Source organism: Anomaloglossus baeobatrachus, chromosome 3 (assembly GCF_048569485.1).
Source record: "Anomaloglossus baeobatrachus isolate aAnoBae1 chromosome 3, aAnoBae1.hap1, whole genome shotgun sequence".
Taxonomy (NCBI): domain Eukaryota; kingdom Metazoa; phylum Chordata; class Amphibia; order Anura; family Aromobatidae; genus Anomaloglossus; species Anomaloglossus baeobatrachus.
The window spans coordinates 214,206,109-214,225,167 of NC_134355.1; the positions used below are offsets into that span (position 1 = coordinate 214,206,109).

General features: G+C 46.6%; 1 protein-coding gene across 5 annotated transcripts in view; it reads left to right on the top strand.

Moving 5' to 3' along the window:
• Positions 1-19,059, top strand: part of LOC142296298 (ras-related protein Rab-4A) — a 176,540-nt gene that overhangs the window by 140,574 nt on the left and 16,907 nt on the right. For 3 of the 5 annotated variants that reach the window (XR_012751617.1, XM_075339710.1, XM_075339711.1), the window contains exon 6: positions 18,953-19,048. The exons of the other annotated variants lie outside the window; for them this stretch is intronic. Coding sequence is in view for 2 of the 3 variants with exons in the window: in XM_075339710.1 (XP_075195825.1) it covers positions 18,953-19,048 (96 nt within the window). In the remaining variant the exon portion in view is untranslated. The remainder of the gene's footprint in view (positions 1-18,952; positions 19,049-19,059) is intronic. 5 annotated transcript variants of the gene reach the window in all.

Sequence of the window (19,059 nt, forward strand, 5' to 3'; positions counted from 1 at the left end):
GGACAAATCCGACCTGATCAAGGTGGATCAAGTCGGGAAGCAAGGGGCTAAGTCTATTTGCCAAAAGCTTGGCATACATTTTTAAATCTACGTTCAGGAGTGATATTGGTCTAAAACTGCTACACGTCATGGGATCCTTTCCGGTCTTTTGAATTAGTGAAATATGGGCCGTGGTGGAGTGGGGCGGAAAGGGGACTGAGTCCAAGATTGAATTGAAGGAAAGGAGCATTAGAGGCGCTAATTGTTCCGAGAAGGATTTATAAAATTTGGCGGGGAACCCGTCAGGGCCAGGGCTTTTATTGCCCGGAGTATCGCGAATCACTGCCAATAAGTCCTCCAGTAAAAATGGACTTTCCAGGTTGTCTATTATAGAACTGTCGGGACATCTAAAAGGTGAGGGCATTGAGAGATTTCCCTCACTCGATCTATGGGGCTCGACAGGTAGATTATACAACTTGGAATAATAGTCATGAAAGGTATTTGAGATGTCTGGGGTGGCGTAAAGTAATTTGTCGCGTGAGTTCTTAATGCAGGGAATGAGGGTGTGAGCTCTGTCCTCCCTCAACGCGTTTGCTAACGGCCTGCTGGGCTTATCCCCAAACTCATAAAACTTCCCCTTTCCTACCTGTATCAGACGCTGATATGAGGAATCAAGCAGTTTCTTAACCTCGAACCTAGCCTGCAGGAGTGCCCGTAAGTTCGTGGCTGATAAGGCTCGCTTGTGGATGAGCTCCAGTTCAGAAACCCTATGGAGAGCTTTTACTATGACTTGGGCCTTCTCTTTCTTGATTCGGGACCCGTGCTTGATAAAAAATGCCACGTAGGACACATTTCAGTGCTTCCCACTTATAAGTGAGGGCTGTGTCATCTACTGAGTGGTCCTCCATGAATCTTGCAATGGAGGTCTGGATATCCGAAACGCAAAGCTCATCCAGCAGCAATGACTCGTTCAGATGCCGCGACCCTCTAGGAGCTGTAAGAGAGGGGATCTCAATCGTGCAATATACCGACGCATGGTCTGACCATAATATGTTATCGATTCTCGTGTGTTGGACCCAAGGGAGCGCGTTATGTTGCACTAATATGTAATCAAGACGGCTATATGAATCCTGAGTGTGGGAATAGAAACTGTAGCCTCTGTCTGATGGGTGTTGTGTTCTCCAGGAGTCGAACAGTTGCATGCGTAGTAAAGCTTTTTTAATTCGTTTGATGGTGGTGTATGCAATACTGGATTTCCCTTTGGAGTTGTCTAAAGTAGGGTCCAGGGTGATATTAAGGTCCCCACATAAAATCTCCGTACCCTGTATCAGGGGGGTCGCGGTATCGATCAGGCGGGAAATAAAACTATCCTGTTTTTGATTTGGGGCGTACGCATTAATTATTGTGAAGATGTGGGTCCCCACCCTCAGTGAAAGAATAATATATCTGCCAAGACTATCTGTCGTGCACTTTAAGATTTGATGTGGGAGGGATTTATGGATGGCTATCGCCACACCTTTAGAGCGGGAGTCAGGGTTGTCCGAGGATACCCATGTCCGGTAATATTTATTTTTAAGAATAGGGGCATGCCCTCGTTTGAAGTGTCTCCTGTAGACATGCTATTGTCACCTTCTGTTTATGAAGATGATACAATATCTGTGTCCTTTTCTCCGGAACATTGAGGCCCCTGGCATTGAAAGAAGCGATGGTTAAGTCCGCCATCTATAAGAGAATAGATCATTAGAGATATTTAAGAAAGAGAATCGGACACGTTTAGCCCGGCCGCCAAGGATATGGAGAAGGGGAGATTTGAGGAAAGTAAGAAGTAGTGGGAAAAAAAGGAAGAGAGAAAAAGACAAGGAAAACAACAGGCAAAAAAAGCCTAGCATAGTTAAATAAATCCGAACAAACGTTCCTAGGGAACATATCCGCCTCATCTAGGCAGGACAGAGGATCCCAACCTATTTGGGGAAAAAGGAAGTCAGACATATCTGAGCCGAGCTCTATATATACTAGGAAAGAAAAACATTATGGATAACCATAGACACCGGTAAAGGTAATAAATGCTTATGTAATACGGGCTATGAATAGACTGGAGGATAACATGTGGAAGCCACGTGAGCCTCATTACTGTAAGAGGTATAAGTCATACAGGCATTTTCAGCCTTTGGTTTCCTCAGCATCAGCTAACGCGGACGGCCCGCCCTGCGACCCCATTCTCCTCTCGGAGGCAAACCCCTGCTGGACTCAGGAGGTGGAGGTGGTCTGGAGGAGGTAGGCCGTCCCCTGGGCACCCACGGCTGGAGTAGTGTAGTCGGCCAGGCTGCAATAGAAATTGCAGGCAGATTCAGACTCTCGATAAAGGCCGGGAGGTCCTCTGGGGAACGCAGGACCATCCATCGGGAGTCCTTCTGTACCGATAGGGAAAGCGGAAATCCCCACCGGAATGGCAGACCTCTCTTAAGACATCGAGGAGGGGTTTAAGAGTCACACGTTGGGCCAGGGTGTGCCGTGAGAGATCAGGCATTATGCGAAAGGTAGAGCCATTATATGACAAGTTCTGTTTTCTCCTGGCTGCCTGTAGAATGGCTCTTTTACAGCGAAAAAGTGTACTCTGCATACGATATCTCTTGGGCGGGAGTCATCTGGATCCGGAGGGCGTAGAGCCCTATGGGCTCTATCAAGTTGAAGGGGAGCTCCAGGTGGTCTCTTTAGCAAATTGTTAAAGATGGAACGGAGAGCAGCAGGGATATCAGGGGCGGCAATAGATTCCGGAAGACCTCTAATCCGCAGATTGTTTCGTCTGTTTCTGTTCTCTAGGTCATCCACATGTTGCTGGAGGGCAAATAGTTGCTTAGATTGGTTTTCTGCAGTTTCTTGGATAGATCGGATAGACACCTGAGAATCAGATTGCTGCTCTGTTAGGGTATCTACCCTGTGAGTAAGTGAAGAGAGATCTTGTCGCAGCTGGATAAATTCTTGTTTACATTCCGCCACCACTTGATTAGCCAGTGCTGCAATGTCATTCTTGGTGGGGATTGCTTGTAACAGAGACCGTAAGTCTGCCAGAGATGCCGGGTGATCGTCGCCCATCGAGGCAGCCGCGTGAAACATATTTGGGTATGCGTAGAAAGAGTCCTGAAGGGCTGCTCCATATGTCAGCGTCTGCGTGTTCTGGGGGGTTTTAATGCCGTCCCATACTTGTGGTACAGATGCGAGACGTATTGGGGGTGACCCCAGTATTCTGGGTCCCCCATTCACGGGGATTAATGGGCCCCCATCTAGGTCTTTGACTGTGGCTGTCGGGCTCTCAGCCCAGGAGTACCCAGTGGACCAGGGATCTGGTGAGTGTGCTTCTCTCTGAGGTGTCCCCCAGGGCTCATTGGCAACCATCTGAGATGTAGGTGGCCCTCCTCCACTGCCTGCTCCCCCTGAGGATCGTGTAGCTCTTGGTGGGTGACTGGGGGTGTTGTTCCCCCCACTAGAGTGCATCCCGCTCCCCAGGTCCACCTGCGGGCCCTGTACCTGGTTTCCATAGTACAGCCGGCCCGCAGGATTTGCTGCTGCTCCCTCCTCACTTCTGGTCCCTGTGCTTGCTTGTGAGGACAGGAGCGGTGGTGTCAGAGCTGCAGCTTCTCCCTGTATCGTCTGCTTCTTCAGTGCTCGGGCTCGCAGCGGTGAGTCATCTCCTGGGCCCGAGCACATGTGCGTCCCGCTCCCGCACGCTGCACTTCCAGCCTCACAGTGTACGGCTGCAGGCAGGTCGCTGGAGCTGCCCGGTCGCATCAGAGGCACAGCGGAGGGTGATGCAGGTAGGACTGCAGCCGCGGGAGACCCGTCCTCCAGCCCTGGACTGCCTGCTAGCGTCCCAGGATCGCGGCCGCCATCTTGGAATGGCGCTGCTGGTGGTAACGCCGTCCCAGTTGCGGGGAGTTCACCCGCTCCTGCCGCCACAGTTAGTCCCTTGGAGGGTCCTCCTGGACCGCGGGGGATTTCCGTCTCCTCACCCCTTCTCTGGGTGCCCTGGATTTCTGCCCTCACTGGTGCCATGGCAGGGCTCCTTTCAGGCCTGTAGGCCGCAGCTCTCTCTGTGGCAGTGAGCCGGTCTCAGGCTCCCGGGAGCATGTTAGATAAGCCCCGATGGTACCCTGGGGTGCAGGAGGCTGCCCTGAGGTGCTGGGCTTACTGGGCTTGTTCTTTTTTTTACTGCCGATTTTTGCCCATTGTGACTAATAAACCGGTTCTATGGGGGATTACTTAGAGGAGCTCTAGCAAGTAGCGTCCTCTCTTGGCCATGTCCGGCTCCGCCCCTATGGGGCATTTTTACCTCTTCCCCTTGTCATAATTGGAAATCTGCTGTTAATTACATTTTTACCACCAAAATGTTGTTTTATTTTTTTTTTCACCGCCCAATAATATAACATTTTGTGACACACCTGTAATGTCCATATGCTCACTGCACTCCTTGATGAATTCATTGAGGGGGGCAGTTTGTAAAATGGGGTCACTTGTGGGATGTTTCTGCTGTTATGGCACCTCAGGGGCTCTACCAATGTGACATGGCACTCGCAAACCATTCCAAATAAATATGAACTTCAGAATGGCACTTCCTCCCTTCTTCACTTTGTACTTGTTACGTCACCACCGGAGTCCGCTCCATCGACTTCTGCTCTGATCGCCAGGCGACGCCGTGTTCCTGCCGTGGATGGTGCTGGTGATGGGAGAGGAGTCGATACCAGCGGCGCCGGTGGGCGCAGGCTCCGTTCATCCACTGGTCTGGGTTTCCTGGGGATCTGCAGTGCCACTGGCTGACCGTAGGTGGCGGGTGTCTCCCAGCTGAGGTACCATCATTCAGCTACTGCCTATGGGAAGACACCACACCCTTTTTAATTCCCCTCCTGTCTGATGACCTCTGCCAGAGATAGTTCTGAGAATTCTGGCTCCTGTTTTGTCCTGTGATTTTGTGTGCTGATTACCGCTTGTTTCCTGACTACCCTCCGGCCTGCTGTTTTTGTACCTCGCTGCCCGATCCGGTTTTGACCTTTGCTTGTTTCTGATTACGTCTTTGCCGGCCGATTCTGTCCCTGTTCTGCTATTCCTGGTTTGACCCTGCCTGACGACTACTCTCTCAGACTGCAGCCTTACACAGGTAGTGATCTCCAGGGCCCTGTGTAATTCCAAATCCCTGTATAGGGGTTAAAGAGTTTCCGGGTTCTGGGGGTCCTGCTTGGCGAGTGGCTTCCCTCTAGCCTGTCCATTACAGCCCGTCTGAGTCTGTGGATCCAGGCAGGCGTTACAGTACTGTGCCTCAAAATTTAGTTTTCGACCATATATGGGGTACTGGCGTACTCGGGGAAAAAATGCATAACAAATTGAACTGTCAATTCTCTCCGGTTACCCTAGTGAATGTGAAAAACTTGGAGTTTAAAGCAACATTTTAGTGATTTAAAGATTGTATTTTTTTCATTTTCACAGCTCAACATTATAAAAATCTGTGAAGCACCTGTGGGTTCAAGGTGCTCACTAAACAACTAGATAAATTCTTTGAGAAGTTTAGTTCCCAAAATGGGGTCACTTGTTTGGGAGCGCCACTGTTTAGGCACATCAGCGGCTCTTCAAATGCGACATGGCATCCACTAACGATTCCAGCCAATTTTGTGTTTGTTAGAAAAGTCAAATGGCGCTCCTTCCCTTCTGAGCTCTGCCGTGCTTCCAAACTGTAGATTTCCACCACATATGGGGTATCTTCATACTCAGGAGAAATTACACGATACATTTCTATGGTGCTTTCTCTCGTTACCCTTGTGACAATGCAAAATTTGGGGCTGAAGTAACCTTTTTGTGGGGAAAAAGTTAAAATTTTCATTTTTCCCTTCCACATTACTGCAGTTGCTGTGAAGCACCTTAAGAGTTAATAAACCTCTTGAATGTGATTTTTGAGCACTTTGAAGGGTGCAAATATTAGAATGGTGTCACTTTGGGGTATTTTCTGTCACTTAGACCTCTCAGCCACTTCAAATGTGATGTGGCCCCTTAAAAAAAAGGATTTGTAAATTTAGAAATTGCTGATAATCTTTAAACTCGTCTAACTTCCTAAGGAAAATAATTATTTCAAAAATTGTGCTGATGTAAAGTAGACATGTGGGAAATGTTATTTTATCCACTATTTTGTGACACAACTTTCTGCTTTAAGGGTATGAAAATTTAAAGTTTAAAAATTGTGAAATTTTCACCAAATTTCTGTTTTTATTTTTATTTTTAACAAATACAGAAAATATTATACTAAATTCACCACTATTAAGAAGTCCAATCTGTCATTAAAGAAACCTCTGAATCACTGGAATAAGTTGAAGCATACCAGACTTATGATCTGTTTTTATTGAATTTTCACAACAAAAAATAAACAACCTTGTATAAAAGAGTAAGAAAGCAGTAGAATAGAAGAAAAAAGATTAAATACAGTTCGCATGTATGGTCCCTCTCCGGGTCCAACCATCCTATATACTCCATTACATATAGTGACTAAAATGCAAATAAAGATCTTATCATTTACTCTACATTAACATTACTCCCTATATGGCCAATTCCAAAATACTTCTATTCCAAAATCCCTTCACTTTCGGATGCGCTTCAGATACCGTATTTTTCGCTTTATAAGACGCACCTGATTATAAGACGCACCCCCAAATTTGGTGAAGAAAAAGAGAATTTTTTTTTTTTTTAATGTTAAATGGGGTCCATCTTATAATGCCAGTGTCCCTCTAACAAATCATATAGGGTATATATCCCTCATAGCCCCCCATCCTAAAATTAGCCCCCTTAATCTGGATATGGCCCCCTTATATTGAATATAGCCCCCTTGTGATGGCACACGTTCCCCTGTGCTGCCTATGGCCCCCTATGGATGGCACACATTCCCCTGTGCTGCCTATGGCCCCCTATGGATTGCATACATTCCCCTGTGCTGCCTATGGTCCCCTATGGATTGCACACGTTCCCCTGTGCTGCCTATGGCCCCCTATGGATTGCATACATTCCCCTGTGCTGCCTATGGTCCCCTATGGATTGCACACGTTCCCCTGTGTTAGATAACGCCCCTATGCTGCTGCCCATGGCCCCTATATAGATCGCACAAGTCTCCCTGTGTTAGATATCGCCCCCATAGTGCTGCCCATGGCCCCTATAGATCGCACAAGTCCCCCTGTGTTAGATATCGCCCCCATAGTGCTGTCCATGGCCCCGATATAGATCGCACAAGTCCCCCTGTGTTGGATATGTCCCCCAGGCTGCTACCCATAGTAAAATAAAACCCTCTTTCCTTACCTCCTCCAGCGTTTATCTCCCTCATGTCTCCCTCTGTGCTTCTGTTCCTTACTTCCTGGTTCTCAGTGCGGTCATGTGATCGGCACAGCAGACTGAGCTCTCTGCCTGCCTGATCACAGTGGAAGCAGGGACACGGGGAGAAACGCTGGAGGGGGTAAGTAAAGCTTTTTTTATTTTAGAATGAGCAGAAGCCTGGGGGCCAAATCTAACACAGGGGGGGCATGTACCATCACAGGTGGGCGCAGGCTCATATAATATGCACCGCTGCCCCAGCCCATCACTGCGTGCGATTTCAGCACCATTGGAGATGGACAGCGGCTGTGCATATTATATGAGCGGGTACAGGAGATCTAAGGCTACAGCCCACAGCGTTCACCTGCGCTCCAGAGCTGCTGCCCCCAACCCCCTGGACGCTGCAGTGTACATATATACATACCCCCCCCGGATATTCGGCTTATAAGACGCACCCCCTACTTTCCCCCAAAATTTGGGGGAACAAAAGTGCGTCTTATAAAGCGAAAAATACGGTATATTGTCTTACATAAGGTTATCTCCATTCACTATCTTACGTTAATTTGAAAATATGCTATTTTCCTATTTTTCGGTCTGGGGAGGATCTTGAGCTTTGCCCCCTCGTTAACAGAATGTCTACTACCTGGTAAGGAAATAGTGTACGTAATAGTAGGGGGTGAGCTTTGCGTCCACGGTGCAGGATAATGAAGTTCCAGAGGGGATTTGATTACCGAGGATGTGTATGAGGCAGAACAGGGAGAAGTGAAATGTTGTAGTGTAAGAAGAAAAAGAACCAAGAAGGAAAAGAAAGAGAACCAAGAAGAAAACTATGGAACAATAGATAGAGGAGAAAGGGAGAGGGAAGAACAAACACAAAAAAAAAAAGGGAGGAGGGGTGCGTGGCTGGGGGGGGGCTATAGGAAGAGGGGGAGATTAGGGGAGAGGGGTAGAGTGAGGGGGAGGGGGGAGGTGATGGGGTTAAGGGTAGATGTGACTTGCCCTTGGATTCTCCGTTACTGAGCCAAAAGCCTCGAGAACTCCTGAGTTTCCTTAAACATGATCCAAGGTTGCCAAATCCAGGTGTAGGTGTCAGTAGTGTCATTGGCTATTGTGGAAAGTTCTTCCATTAGTGCTATGTGTGAGAATTCTTTAAACCAGTCCCCAACAGGTGGCGTCTCCGTCCTCCGCCAGTATCTGGGAATTACTGATCTAGCTGCAATCAGGCAAAACCTGAGATCTCTTTTTTTGTGCCCCGATGGAGCCTGGCAACATGGAGAGGATCGCCACCTGAGGGGTAGGTCTGACCTGGATTCCTGTAATTCTCATGTAGGCCCCGAATACCGTGTCCCAGAAGGGTTTGAGTTTATCACATTCCCACCATATCTAGGACATTGCCCCCTTTTCAATTCCACAGCGCCAGCATTTACCGAAGGGAATAGTTTATGAATTTTAGTAGGGCAAAGGTACCACCGAGCCAGAATCTTTTAATTCTTTTCCTGAGCAAATCCTGCCACCGACATTTTATGTGTAAAGAGGAAAGCTTTTTGTCTGTCCCCCTTTGAAAACGTAGTTCCCAATTCCCTTTCCCATGCCTGGACATAGTCCGGGCCCGGGTGGTCAGGCTGTCCGTTAAGGTGTTTATATATCACTGAGATCAGATGGGGGGGTGGTGAATCCCTTAGGAACAATCCTTCAAACGCTGTAGGCGACACCAGGTGACGGTGTTGGCCCTCCGCCCTCCATTTCCCCAAAAAGGACCGCAGCTGTCCATACTGCAACCAAGAGAGTTTCATGGGGGGATCCCTTGCCTCTAACTGTTCTCGCGTGGGGATATGTGTGTCCTGTAATAAGTGAGCCACTCGAAGATCAGAGTTTTGGGGCCAACAAAGGAACCTCTCACCCCAAACGCAGGAGGAAACTCCGGATTGTTGAAGATGGGGGTCAATGGGCTGAGGGGTTTAGTCAGCCCGCTGTTTGTTCTCAACCTATCCCACAACGTCAACGTTGCCTTCACCAAAACCCCCTTGAGTTCAATATGTATCTTCACCCATTGTCCCACCCTTGGGAGGTTCTTCAGAGGTGTCTGTGTACATTTTGATCCAGCTCCACCCACTGTTTTGCGTCTGTCTGGAAGTGCCAGTCAAACAATCTGACCAACACCGACGCCTGGTGATAGTCGTAGATTTGGCAAACCCGCCCCCCCCTCTTGCTTGTCTAGTAAGGGTGAGGAATTTTCTGGGTTTTGCTTGCTTCCATATAAATTTTATAAGAGCGGATTTCATGGTTTTAAAAAAGTTTATTGGAGGGTTTATGGGTACAGCCTGGAATACATATAAGAATCTTGGAAGGATGTCCATTTTAAAGGTGTTAATCCTTCCAAACCAAGATAGAGGTTTTTTGTTATATGTGTTGAGGTCCCTAAGGGTCTTGTCTAGTAGGGTTTGGTAATTTAGTGTGTACAGTTTACTGAGGTCGGTAGGTATCTGAATTCCCAGGTACTTTAATGAGTGTGCCTGCCACTTGAATGGGAAGTTGTTTTGGAATCTTTGGATTTCCGACGCTGGCAATGAGATGTTTAGGGCTTCCGGTTTTTTGTAGTTGACCTTGAAGTTACTAAGGTCCCCATAACGTTCAAATTCCATCATGAGTGAGAGGAAGGTGATATGGGGTTCTGAGATGTATAGCAACAAGTCATCTGCATAAAGGGCCGTTTTGTATTCTTTCCCGCCCACGCTTAGACCTTGCACACTGGGGTTCTTCCTGATATCCACTGCCAAATGTTCCATAACAATGACGTAGATCAATGGGGATAGCTGACATCCCTGTCTAGTACCATTGTGGATCTGGAATGGGGTTGAGAGGGAGCAGTTTGCTTTAATCCGTGCTGTAGGGCCGTTGTAGAGGGCCATTATTTTAGTTAAGAAACCTCCCCTCAGTCCAATCTGTTTAAGGGCCGCCTCCATAAAACCCCAGTGTACGCGGTCAAAGGCCTTTTCGCCATCTATTGATAACAGGCCCACTCCACCCGGGCACGCCCCCGCCCTGGCGATTAACTAGATAATCTTGCTCACGTTATCCCTCGCCTCGCGTCCCTGTATAAATCCCACCTGGTCCGAGTGTATTATGTCTGGAAGTATCGGTGACAGTCTATTGGCTAGTAGTTTTGCAAAGATTTTGATGTCTACGTTAATCAACGAGATTGGGCGATAGTTTAAGACCATCGTGGGGTCTTTCTCTGGTTTGAGTATTACAACTACGTAGGCCTCCAATGATTGTGGGGCAAACCCGTTGGTATATGTGACTGAGTTAAACACCTTTGTCATAAAGGGCGTACGTTTGTCTCTAAAGATCTTAAAAAATAATGGGGAAAACACGTCCGGTCCAGGGCTCTTTCCGCTAGGTGTATTATTGATGGCTTTCTCTACCTCCGCCTCAGTGAAGTGTTCCTCAAGCTGTGCTGATACGTTTTCCCCTATTACCGGGAGGGCTGTGTCTGTTATGTATTCTTCTACCCGCCTTTGAAATTCCTGGGGATCCAGGTCTGAGAATTTTCCTTTGATGTTGTATAAGTTGGAGTAAAATGTTTTCATTATGTCTAGGATTTCTACAGGGTTGTGTTCCTCTGTCCCATTTGGGTGCCGTATTCGGGGGATGTATGGAGTCTGTATACGGGGATGTAGGAGGCATGACATTGGGCGACCACATTTATCCGAATAGTTGTATTGGGTCTTTTTAAACTGATTTTTGAATCTAAGGTAACTGAGATTTAAAATGGATTTCAGTTCATCTCTGCATTTAGTGAGTTCTATCAGTGTTTCTGAAGATAGTGTGCCCTTGTGATGAGTTTCTAATATTTGAATTTGGGCCAGGAGGTCCCTCACCTTAGCCTCTTTAGCCTTTTTGATGCGTGATCCCTGTTTTGATAAAAGTGCCTCTTAGGACACATTTCAGAGCCTCCCACTTGATGGGATTTTGCAGGGGTCTCAAACACGCGGCCCGTGGGCCGCATGCGGCCCCTCAGGGTAGTTCGTGCGGCCCCCAGGCCCGTGCCCCTGGTCACTATCGCGGCAGGTGCAGGGGCCGCAGCCACTGTCTGCACTTTGTCAGATGAATGTGTTGCTGGCGCTCCGCTCTTGTGCCGGCAATACAATCATCTCACATAAATCATTGACAGTGACACTGCACCTGCCGCGATAGTGACCAGGGGCACGGGCCTGGGGGCTGCACGAAGCAGAGATGAGGCAGCGGAGGGAGCGCGGGACAGGCGAGAAGAATGGTGTGTGTGTGTGTATATATATATATATATATATATATATATATATATATATATATATATATATATATATATATATATATATATATATATATATATATATATATATATATATATATATATATATATATACACATACATACATACATACATACATATATATATATACATACATACATACATACATACATACATACATACATACATACATTGCCTACAAGTAGTATTCAACCCCCTGCAGATTTAGCAGGTTTGATAACATACAAATAAGTTAGAGCCTGCAAACTTCAAACAAGAGCAGGATTTATTAACAGATGCATAAATCTTACAAACCAACAAGTTATGTTGCTCAGTTAAATTTTCAACATAAAAGTGTGGGTCAATTATTATTCAACCCCTAGGTTTAATATTTTGTGGAATAACCCTTGTTTGCAATTACAGCTAATAATCGTCTTTTATAAGACCTGATCAGGCCGGCACAGGTCTCTGGAGTTATCTTGGCCCACTCCTCCATGCAGATCTTCTCCAAGTTATCTAGGTTCTTTGGGTGTCTCATGTGGACTTTAATCTTGAGCTCCTTCCACAAGTTTTCAATTGGGTTAAGGTCAGGAGACTGACTAGGCCACTGCAACACCTTGATTTTTTACCTCTTGAACCAGGCCTTGGTTTTCTTGGCTGTGTGCTTTGGGTCGTTGTCTTGTTGGAAGATGAAATGACGACCCATCTTAAGATCCTTGATGGAGGAGTGGAGTTTCTTGGCCAAAATCTCCAGGTAGGCCGTGCTATCCATCTTCCCATGGATGCGGACCAGATGGCCAGGCCCCTTGGCTGAGAAACAGCCCCACAGCATGATGCTGCCACCACCATGCTTGACTGTACGGATGGTATTCTTGGGGTTGTATGCAGTGCCATCCAGTCTCCAAACGTCACGTGTGTGGTTGGCACCAAAGATCTCGATCTTGGTCTCATCAGACCAGAGAACCTTAAACCAGTCTGTCTCCGAGTCCTCCAAGTGATCATGAGCAAACTGTAGATGAGCCTTGACATGACGCTTTGAAAGTAAAGGTACCTTATGGGCTCGTCTGGAACGGAGACCATTGCGGTGGAGTACGTTACTTATGGTATTGACTGAAACCAATGTCCCCACTGCCATGAGATCTTCCCGGAGCTCCTTCCTTGTTGTCCTTGGGTTAGCCTTGACTCTTCGGACAAGCCTGGCCTCGGCACGGGTGGAAACTTTCAAAGGCTGTCCAGGCCGTGGAAGGCTAACAGTAGTTTCTTAAGCCTTCCACTTCCGGATGATGCTCCCAACAGTGGAGACAGGTAGGCCCAACTCCTTGGAAAGGGTTTTGTACCCCTTGCCAGCCTTGTGACCCTCCACGATCTTGTCTCTGATGGCCTTGGAATGCTCCTTTTGTCTTTCCCATGTTGACCAAGTATGAGTGCTGTTCACAAGTTTGGGGAGGGTCTTAATTAGTCAGAAAAGGCTGGAAAAAGAGATAATTAATCCAAACATGTGAAGCTCATTGTTCTTTGTGCTTGAAATACTTCTTAATACTTTAGGGGAACCAAACAGAATTCTTGTGGTTTGAGGGGTTGAATAATAAATGACCCTCTGAATAAACTTTTCACAATTTAAAAAAGAAATAATAAGAAATAACATTCTTTTTTTGCTGCAGTTCATTTCACACTTCCAGGCTGATCTACAGTCCAAATGTCACAATGCCAAGTTAATTCCGAATGTGTAAACCTGCTAAATCTGCAGGGGGTTGAATACTACTTGTAGGCACTGTATATAAAATATATAAATATATATATATATATGTGTGTGTGTGTGTGTGTGTGTGTGTGTGTTGGACGTTAACCCCTTAGCGACCTATGATGTACTGGGTACGTTATGGCTCCCTGGTACTTAAGGACCCATGACATACCAAGTACGTCATGGTGAAATCGCGGCCCCGGTGGCTGCAATCGCTGCAAATACCTTAGATTCGGGGAGGAGGGGACCTCAGGTTGGGTGGTGTCTCCTCCCCGGACCTACGGAGGCTGTGATTGGCTGACGAACGCTGCTCAGCCAATCACAGCCACTAATGTTTCAGCCATTGAAAATCGTTGAAACATTGAAATACAGCCAAGATCCGTGCAGCTGTAGCCCTGATCATTGGCTGGAGCTGGGTGACCTGTGTTTCACCCGCCCCCAGCTCTGATTGGAGAGACCGGCCTTGTGACCAATCTCTCCAATCACTGTGGATCTGGGGCAGGAGACCACTCCGCCTCAGCTTCACTCTAGCGTCTGTGGAAGGTGAGGGGAGCTGCTGACCCATTACTACAGGATGGGGACAAAGTGCGCACATTACTATGAGATGGGGATAAGGCTGGGGACATTAGTATAGGATTGGGACATTACAAGGATGGGCACAATACTATTGGATGGGGACAAGGTGGGCACAGTACTATGGATGGGGACTAGGATGGGCACATGACTATAGGATGGGGACATTACTACAGGATGGGGACAAGGTGGGCACATTACTGTAGGATAGGGACATTACTACAAGGGGACAAGGATGGGAAACATTACTATAGAATAGGGATAATGCTGGGGAAATTACTATAGGGTGGGGACAAGGTTGGCACATTACTAAAGGATGGGCACATTACTATAGAATTGGGACAGTACTATAGGATGGGGACATTGCTACAAGGGGACAAGGATGGGGAACATTACTATAACATGGGGACAAGGATGGACACATTACTATAGATTGGGGACATTACTATAGGATGGGGACAAGGATGAACACATTACTATAACATGGGGACAAGGATGAACACATTAATACAATATGGGGAACATTACTAAAAGATGTTGGTCAAAATTTCTATATAGTGCTAATTGTAAGAGTTACAAGAAAGGAATAAAATGTAAAAAAAAAAATATGTCTATATTTAAACAAAGAATGTGCACGCTTGCTATAATGAACAAGGGAAAATGTTCAAAATCAGTGGTCCCAAGGTGTGTAAAAATAAATATATATATATATATATATATATATATATATATATATATATATATATATATATATATATATATATACATATATATATATATATATATATATATATATATACATATATATACATATATATATATATACATATATATATATATATATATACATATATATACATATATATATACATATATATATATATATATATATCTCGTACCAATAAAAATGTCACTTTGTCCTGCAAAGAATGCGGCCCCCCCCAAATTATTTTTTTTCCTCTGTGCAGCCCATATACCCGGCCGAGTTTAAGACCCCTGGGATATGGTGTGCTGTCCGAAGCATGTACTGAAAGGAATGCATAAATTGAGTCTTCAATGTCCGCCACGCATATGGGATCCCGAAGCAAAGTGTCGTTGAGTCTCCAACTCCAGTTCTGCTCAGGTCTAACCGGTGGGGACAATTTCAGAAAAATTGGTGTGTGGTCTGACCACACGAAGTTGCCGATGGAGGGGGCTGGGTTGCCATTTGAGAGCATGGTGACTTATTAGGAAAAAGTCAATTCTACTATATGAATTGTGGGGGTTTGAGAAAAATGTATAATCTTTTCCCTGGGGATTAATTATCCTCCAGATGTCTACCAACTGCAGTCTATGTATTTCTTTTTTCAATGCCTGTAGAGACCCCTCCGGGATGGCGCTCCTCCCCGAAGTGGTGTCCACCCTCGGGTTCAATGTTAGGTTGAAGTCCCCTCCTATCACCACCACCCCCTCAGCAAACCCGGATAAAGGAACCGCACGCTTTTGCTTGATTCTGACTCGGCGAGTACCATCCCGCCACCGTATAAAGAGTTGAGTTGATTCTGATTTTTATTGTAATGAATCTGCTATTGGGGTCTATAATTGAGTCAACTACTGAGTGACCCAGGTTTTTATGGAACGCTATGGAAACCCCCTGGAACGCGATTCCGAGTTAGAGCTGTGGAACCATTCGGTAAAATATCTATCTTTGATGTTAGGACCGTGACCCGTTTTAAAGTGTGTTTTTTCTAGGATGAGTACCTGAATCTTTTGTTTATGCATGCCATATGGAACCGGAGATCATTTTTGCGGGGAATTGAAGCCTCGAATGTTAATGGATCCGAAGTTTAGAGATGTCATGTTTTCCAGTCACTGTCGTGTCAAGACTGTGTAGGGCCTGTGTATCTTCTGACGTGTATTAGTAACTGGGGAACGAGGGTAGGATGGGGAGAAGGGAAGGGGGTGGAATAGAGAAGGAAAGAAAAACAAAAAAAAAAGGGGGGGTAAGTGGGAGAAAGAAGAGGGAGGTTGATAGAGAAGTGAAAAAAAAAGAGAGCTCAGAGTTTTTAAAGAATCAGGAAGAATAGGGTGTTGAAGTAGGAAGTAGTAGGGCGTCTCCTAAAGGAGGGATACCCACAGAGTCAGAGGGTATGGGGGAAGTAGTTTTCCTACTGTACCGCGTCCAGCGAGGTAAAACTCCCCCTGTTGGTAGCGAGCTTTCCACCGAGGAGATCTCCCCCCAGACCGACAGAACCACAATCTGAAACTCAAAACATATCAACAGTTATCTCATAACCACCGCTCTGAGTAAAGTTATGATATCCTAAACAACAAAAAAACATTTTTTAAACAGTGTATCGAGCACCCTGCATAGAGAGGCGATTGCCCCCCATTTTTCCCGTCCCCACCCCCCCACCTCCCTCTCGACTTTTTCGAATGACTACCAACTGTCTTTAAGGCGGCGGGATTAGCTGCCCCTATGATGGTCTTCTCGTCTTTGATCACACTATTTGCACCTCCCCCTCCATCCCCGCCTCAGGTATGACAGTCTCATCAGTATCTTCCGGGGGAGAAATAAGGGGTATCCCTGTGAAGGAAAAACTGGTAATGACTTGGGTAGCGATGACTTCTCAGCGCGCAACTCCAATCTCAGTGATCATCTCCCTTCCTTCTGGGGTCTCGCCTTCTCTGGGGCAGCGGCGGTGCTGGGTGTGGGGGTCCTCCTCCCAAGAGGCCTGAGGGCAGCTGGGGCCAGTCCATGACCTCCACCGGCAGAAGACGTAAAGCTGCAGTAAAGGCGTTGATTCCTCTGGGATGGCTGAGTGTGTGGACTCTACCGTCTTGTTGAACACTTAGGCGGAATGGGAATCCCCACGTGTATGGCATGTTGTGTCGCCGAAGAACGTCCAAAAGAGGTCTCAACGCCTGTAGTGTCCATCTTGATAAGTCTGGGAGTATTTGAAGTTGTGTATCTTGATGACTGATGATTCCAGAGGCACGGGCCCGTGCCGTTATGGCATCTTTTAGCTGATAGCGATGAACTCTGCCGATCACATCTCTGGGGTAGGCTGGATCCATTGATTTGGGTCCTAAGGCCCTGTGAACTCGATCTAGTTCAAGGTTGGTATCTAGAAGGACCTGTAGGAGTGAGTTGAATAGATGACATGTTGTTTTGTCCAGCTCACCCGGTTCAATAGACTCTGGGAGGCCTCGTATCTTTATATTATTTCGCCTTCCTCTGTTTTCTGCATCATCCATTTGATCAGATAGGTAGTGCAGTTGGTAAGAATGGATTGACAGGTCAGAGGAGTGGGTGTTCAATGTCTGTGACATAGATGTTGTAGTTGCCTCCACTGTTGTCACTCTCTCCCCCACGTGCTGTACATCATCTTTCAGGGCCACCAGTTCAGCTTTGTATGCATTTTCCAATCGGTTAATATAGCTATCTATCTCCTCCCTTGATGGCATATTTTTGATTCTGTTGCTTAAGTCCCGAAGATCTGTCAGGGCTGCCTTCCTCAAGGACCTGAGGCCTTCATTCCCCTGCTGTAGCATCTGATCCTCGGTTCCCTGTGGGGTGTCAGCGTCTCCCCAGGGGGAGCCTGTATTCTGAGAGTGGGCTTCTTTCCCCTGTTCTAGGGTCCCAGTCTTCTAAGACTGGGCTGTATGCTGTGAGTCATGGGCTGGGGTTGCCTCTGTATGTGGTGAAGCTACGGTCTGGAGGCCCTCCATCTGCTCCACTATGTGGGGTGGCTGTTGTCCCATCCTATCAGCCTCATTATGTTTTTGTGGGTCCTGCCTGTGCCCACTTGCCTGCTGTTTTGGAGAGGTGTCTGGGGTTATCTTTTCCACTGATGCCCCTGTCTGCAGTATACCCCGGGCGCCGCTTATCTCTCCACACTGCTTCTGAGGTCCTCCCTCCACCTGTGCTGCAAGCTCTGGTGTTCCTCCTGCTTCCACCGCGGCGCCATTTTGGCCTCGTGGTGCGGGTCACAATCCACCCCCTCCTCCTCTGACCTGCGTTTGAGTCGGTGCCTGCTCGCCTCCCACCGGTTTCGTCGCTCCTCCGCTGTTCTTTCCAGGGGTGAGTGTGTCTGCCTGCAGTTCCCTCTGCTCTGCAGCGCCGCCCGCCTGCGACGCCATTACAGGCCCTGGTCCCCGCTGCTCCGTCTGGCCCGCTCCCGACATGAAGCGGGATATGTCCTGGGACAGGGGCTCCACGGTGCCTGTCGCGCTGGAGTGTGTTCCTTTGTTCTTTCTTGCACCCATGGAGGTCTTTCTGGGTGCAGTGGTACGCTGGGATATTGTGTTTCTGTCGGCCTGGGTTGGGAGCTAGAGAGACGTGTGTCTTTACTCCTCCATAGCCAGGCCATGCCCCCACATACCAGACTTATAACCTCATAAAGTGACATTGGTCAGAATTGAAACAATTGACTGCATCATTAAGGTGAAGACTGGCTTGAGGGTGAACAGGTTAATACCGATGTCACACCTGAGGTGTTAATAATCTTGTTGGATGTGGTTTTGAGCTGTGTAAGGGGTGCAGTTTTTAGAATGGTGTCTCTTTTGAGTATTTTAAGTCACATAGGACTCTGTCACTTCAAATGTGATAAGGTCCCTAAAGATTTTTTTGTTTTTCAGATTTGTTGGAAAAATGACATTGATAATAACATTTTAACCCTTAAGTTGCTATTAAAAATAATAATAAAAAATAATGCTGACATAAAGTAGACATGTGGGAAATGTTATTTATTTACTGTTTTGTGTGGTACAAATATCTGGTTTGAAAATTGCGAACGTTTCCATTTTTTTAATCCAATTTTCTATATTTTCATAAATAAACGCAAATCATATTGATTAACCTTTACCACTAACAGGATGTACGAGTCACGAAAAAAACAATTTCCGAATCGCAGGAATATATTGAAGCGTTAACGTTATTACCACATAAAGGGACACTGGTCAGAATTGTACAGTTTGGCCTTGTCAGGAAGGTGAAAACAGGTTTGGGGTGAAAGGGTTAAAACTGATTTGTTGTTTTTTTTTTGCCTTAGAGTTGATGTTTTTGGAGACAAGTGCGCTTACAGGAGAAAATGTGGAGGAAGCATTTGTTCAATGTGCTAGGAAAATACTGAACAAGATTGATTCAGGTAAATAATAC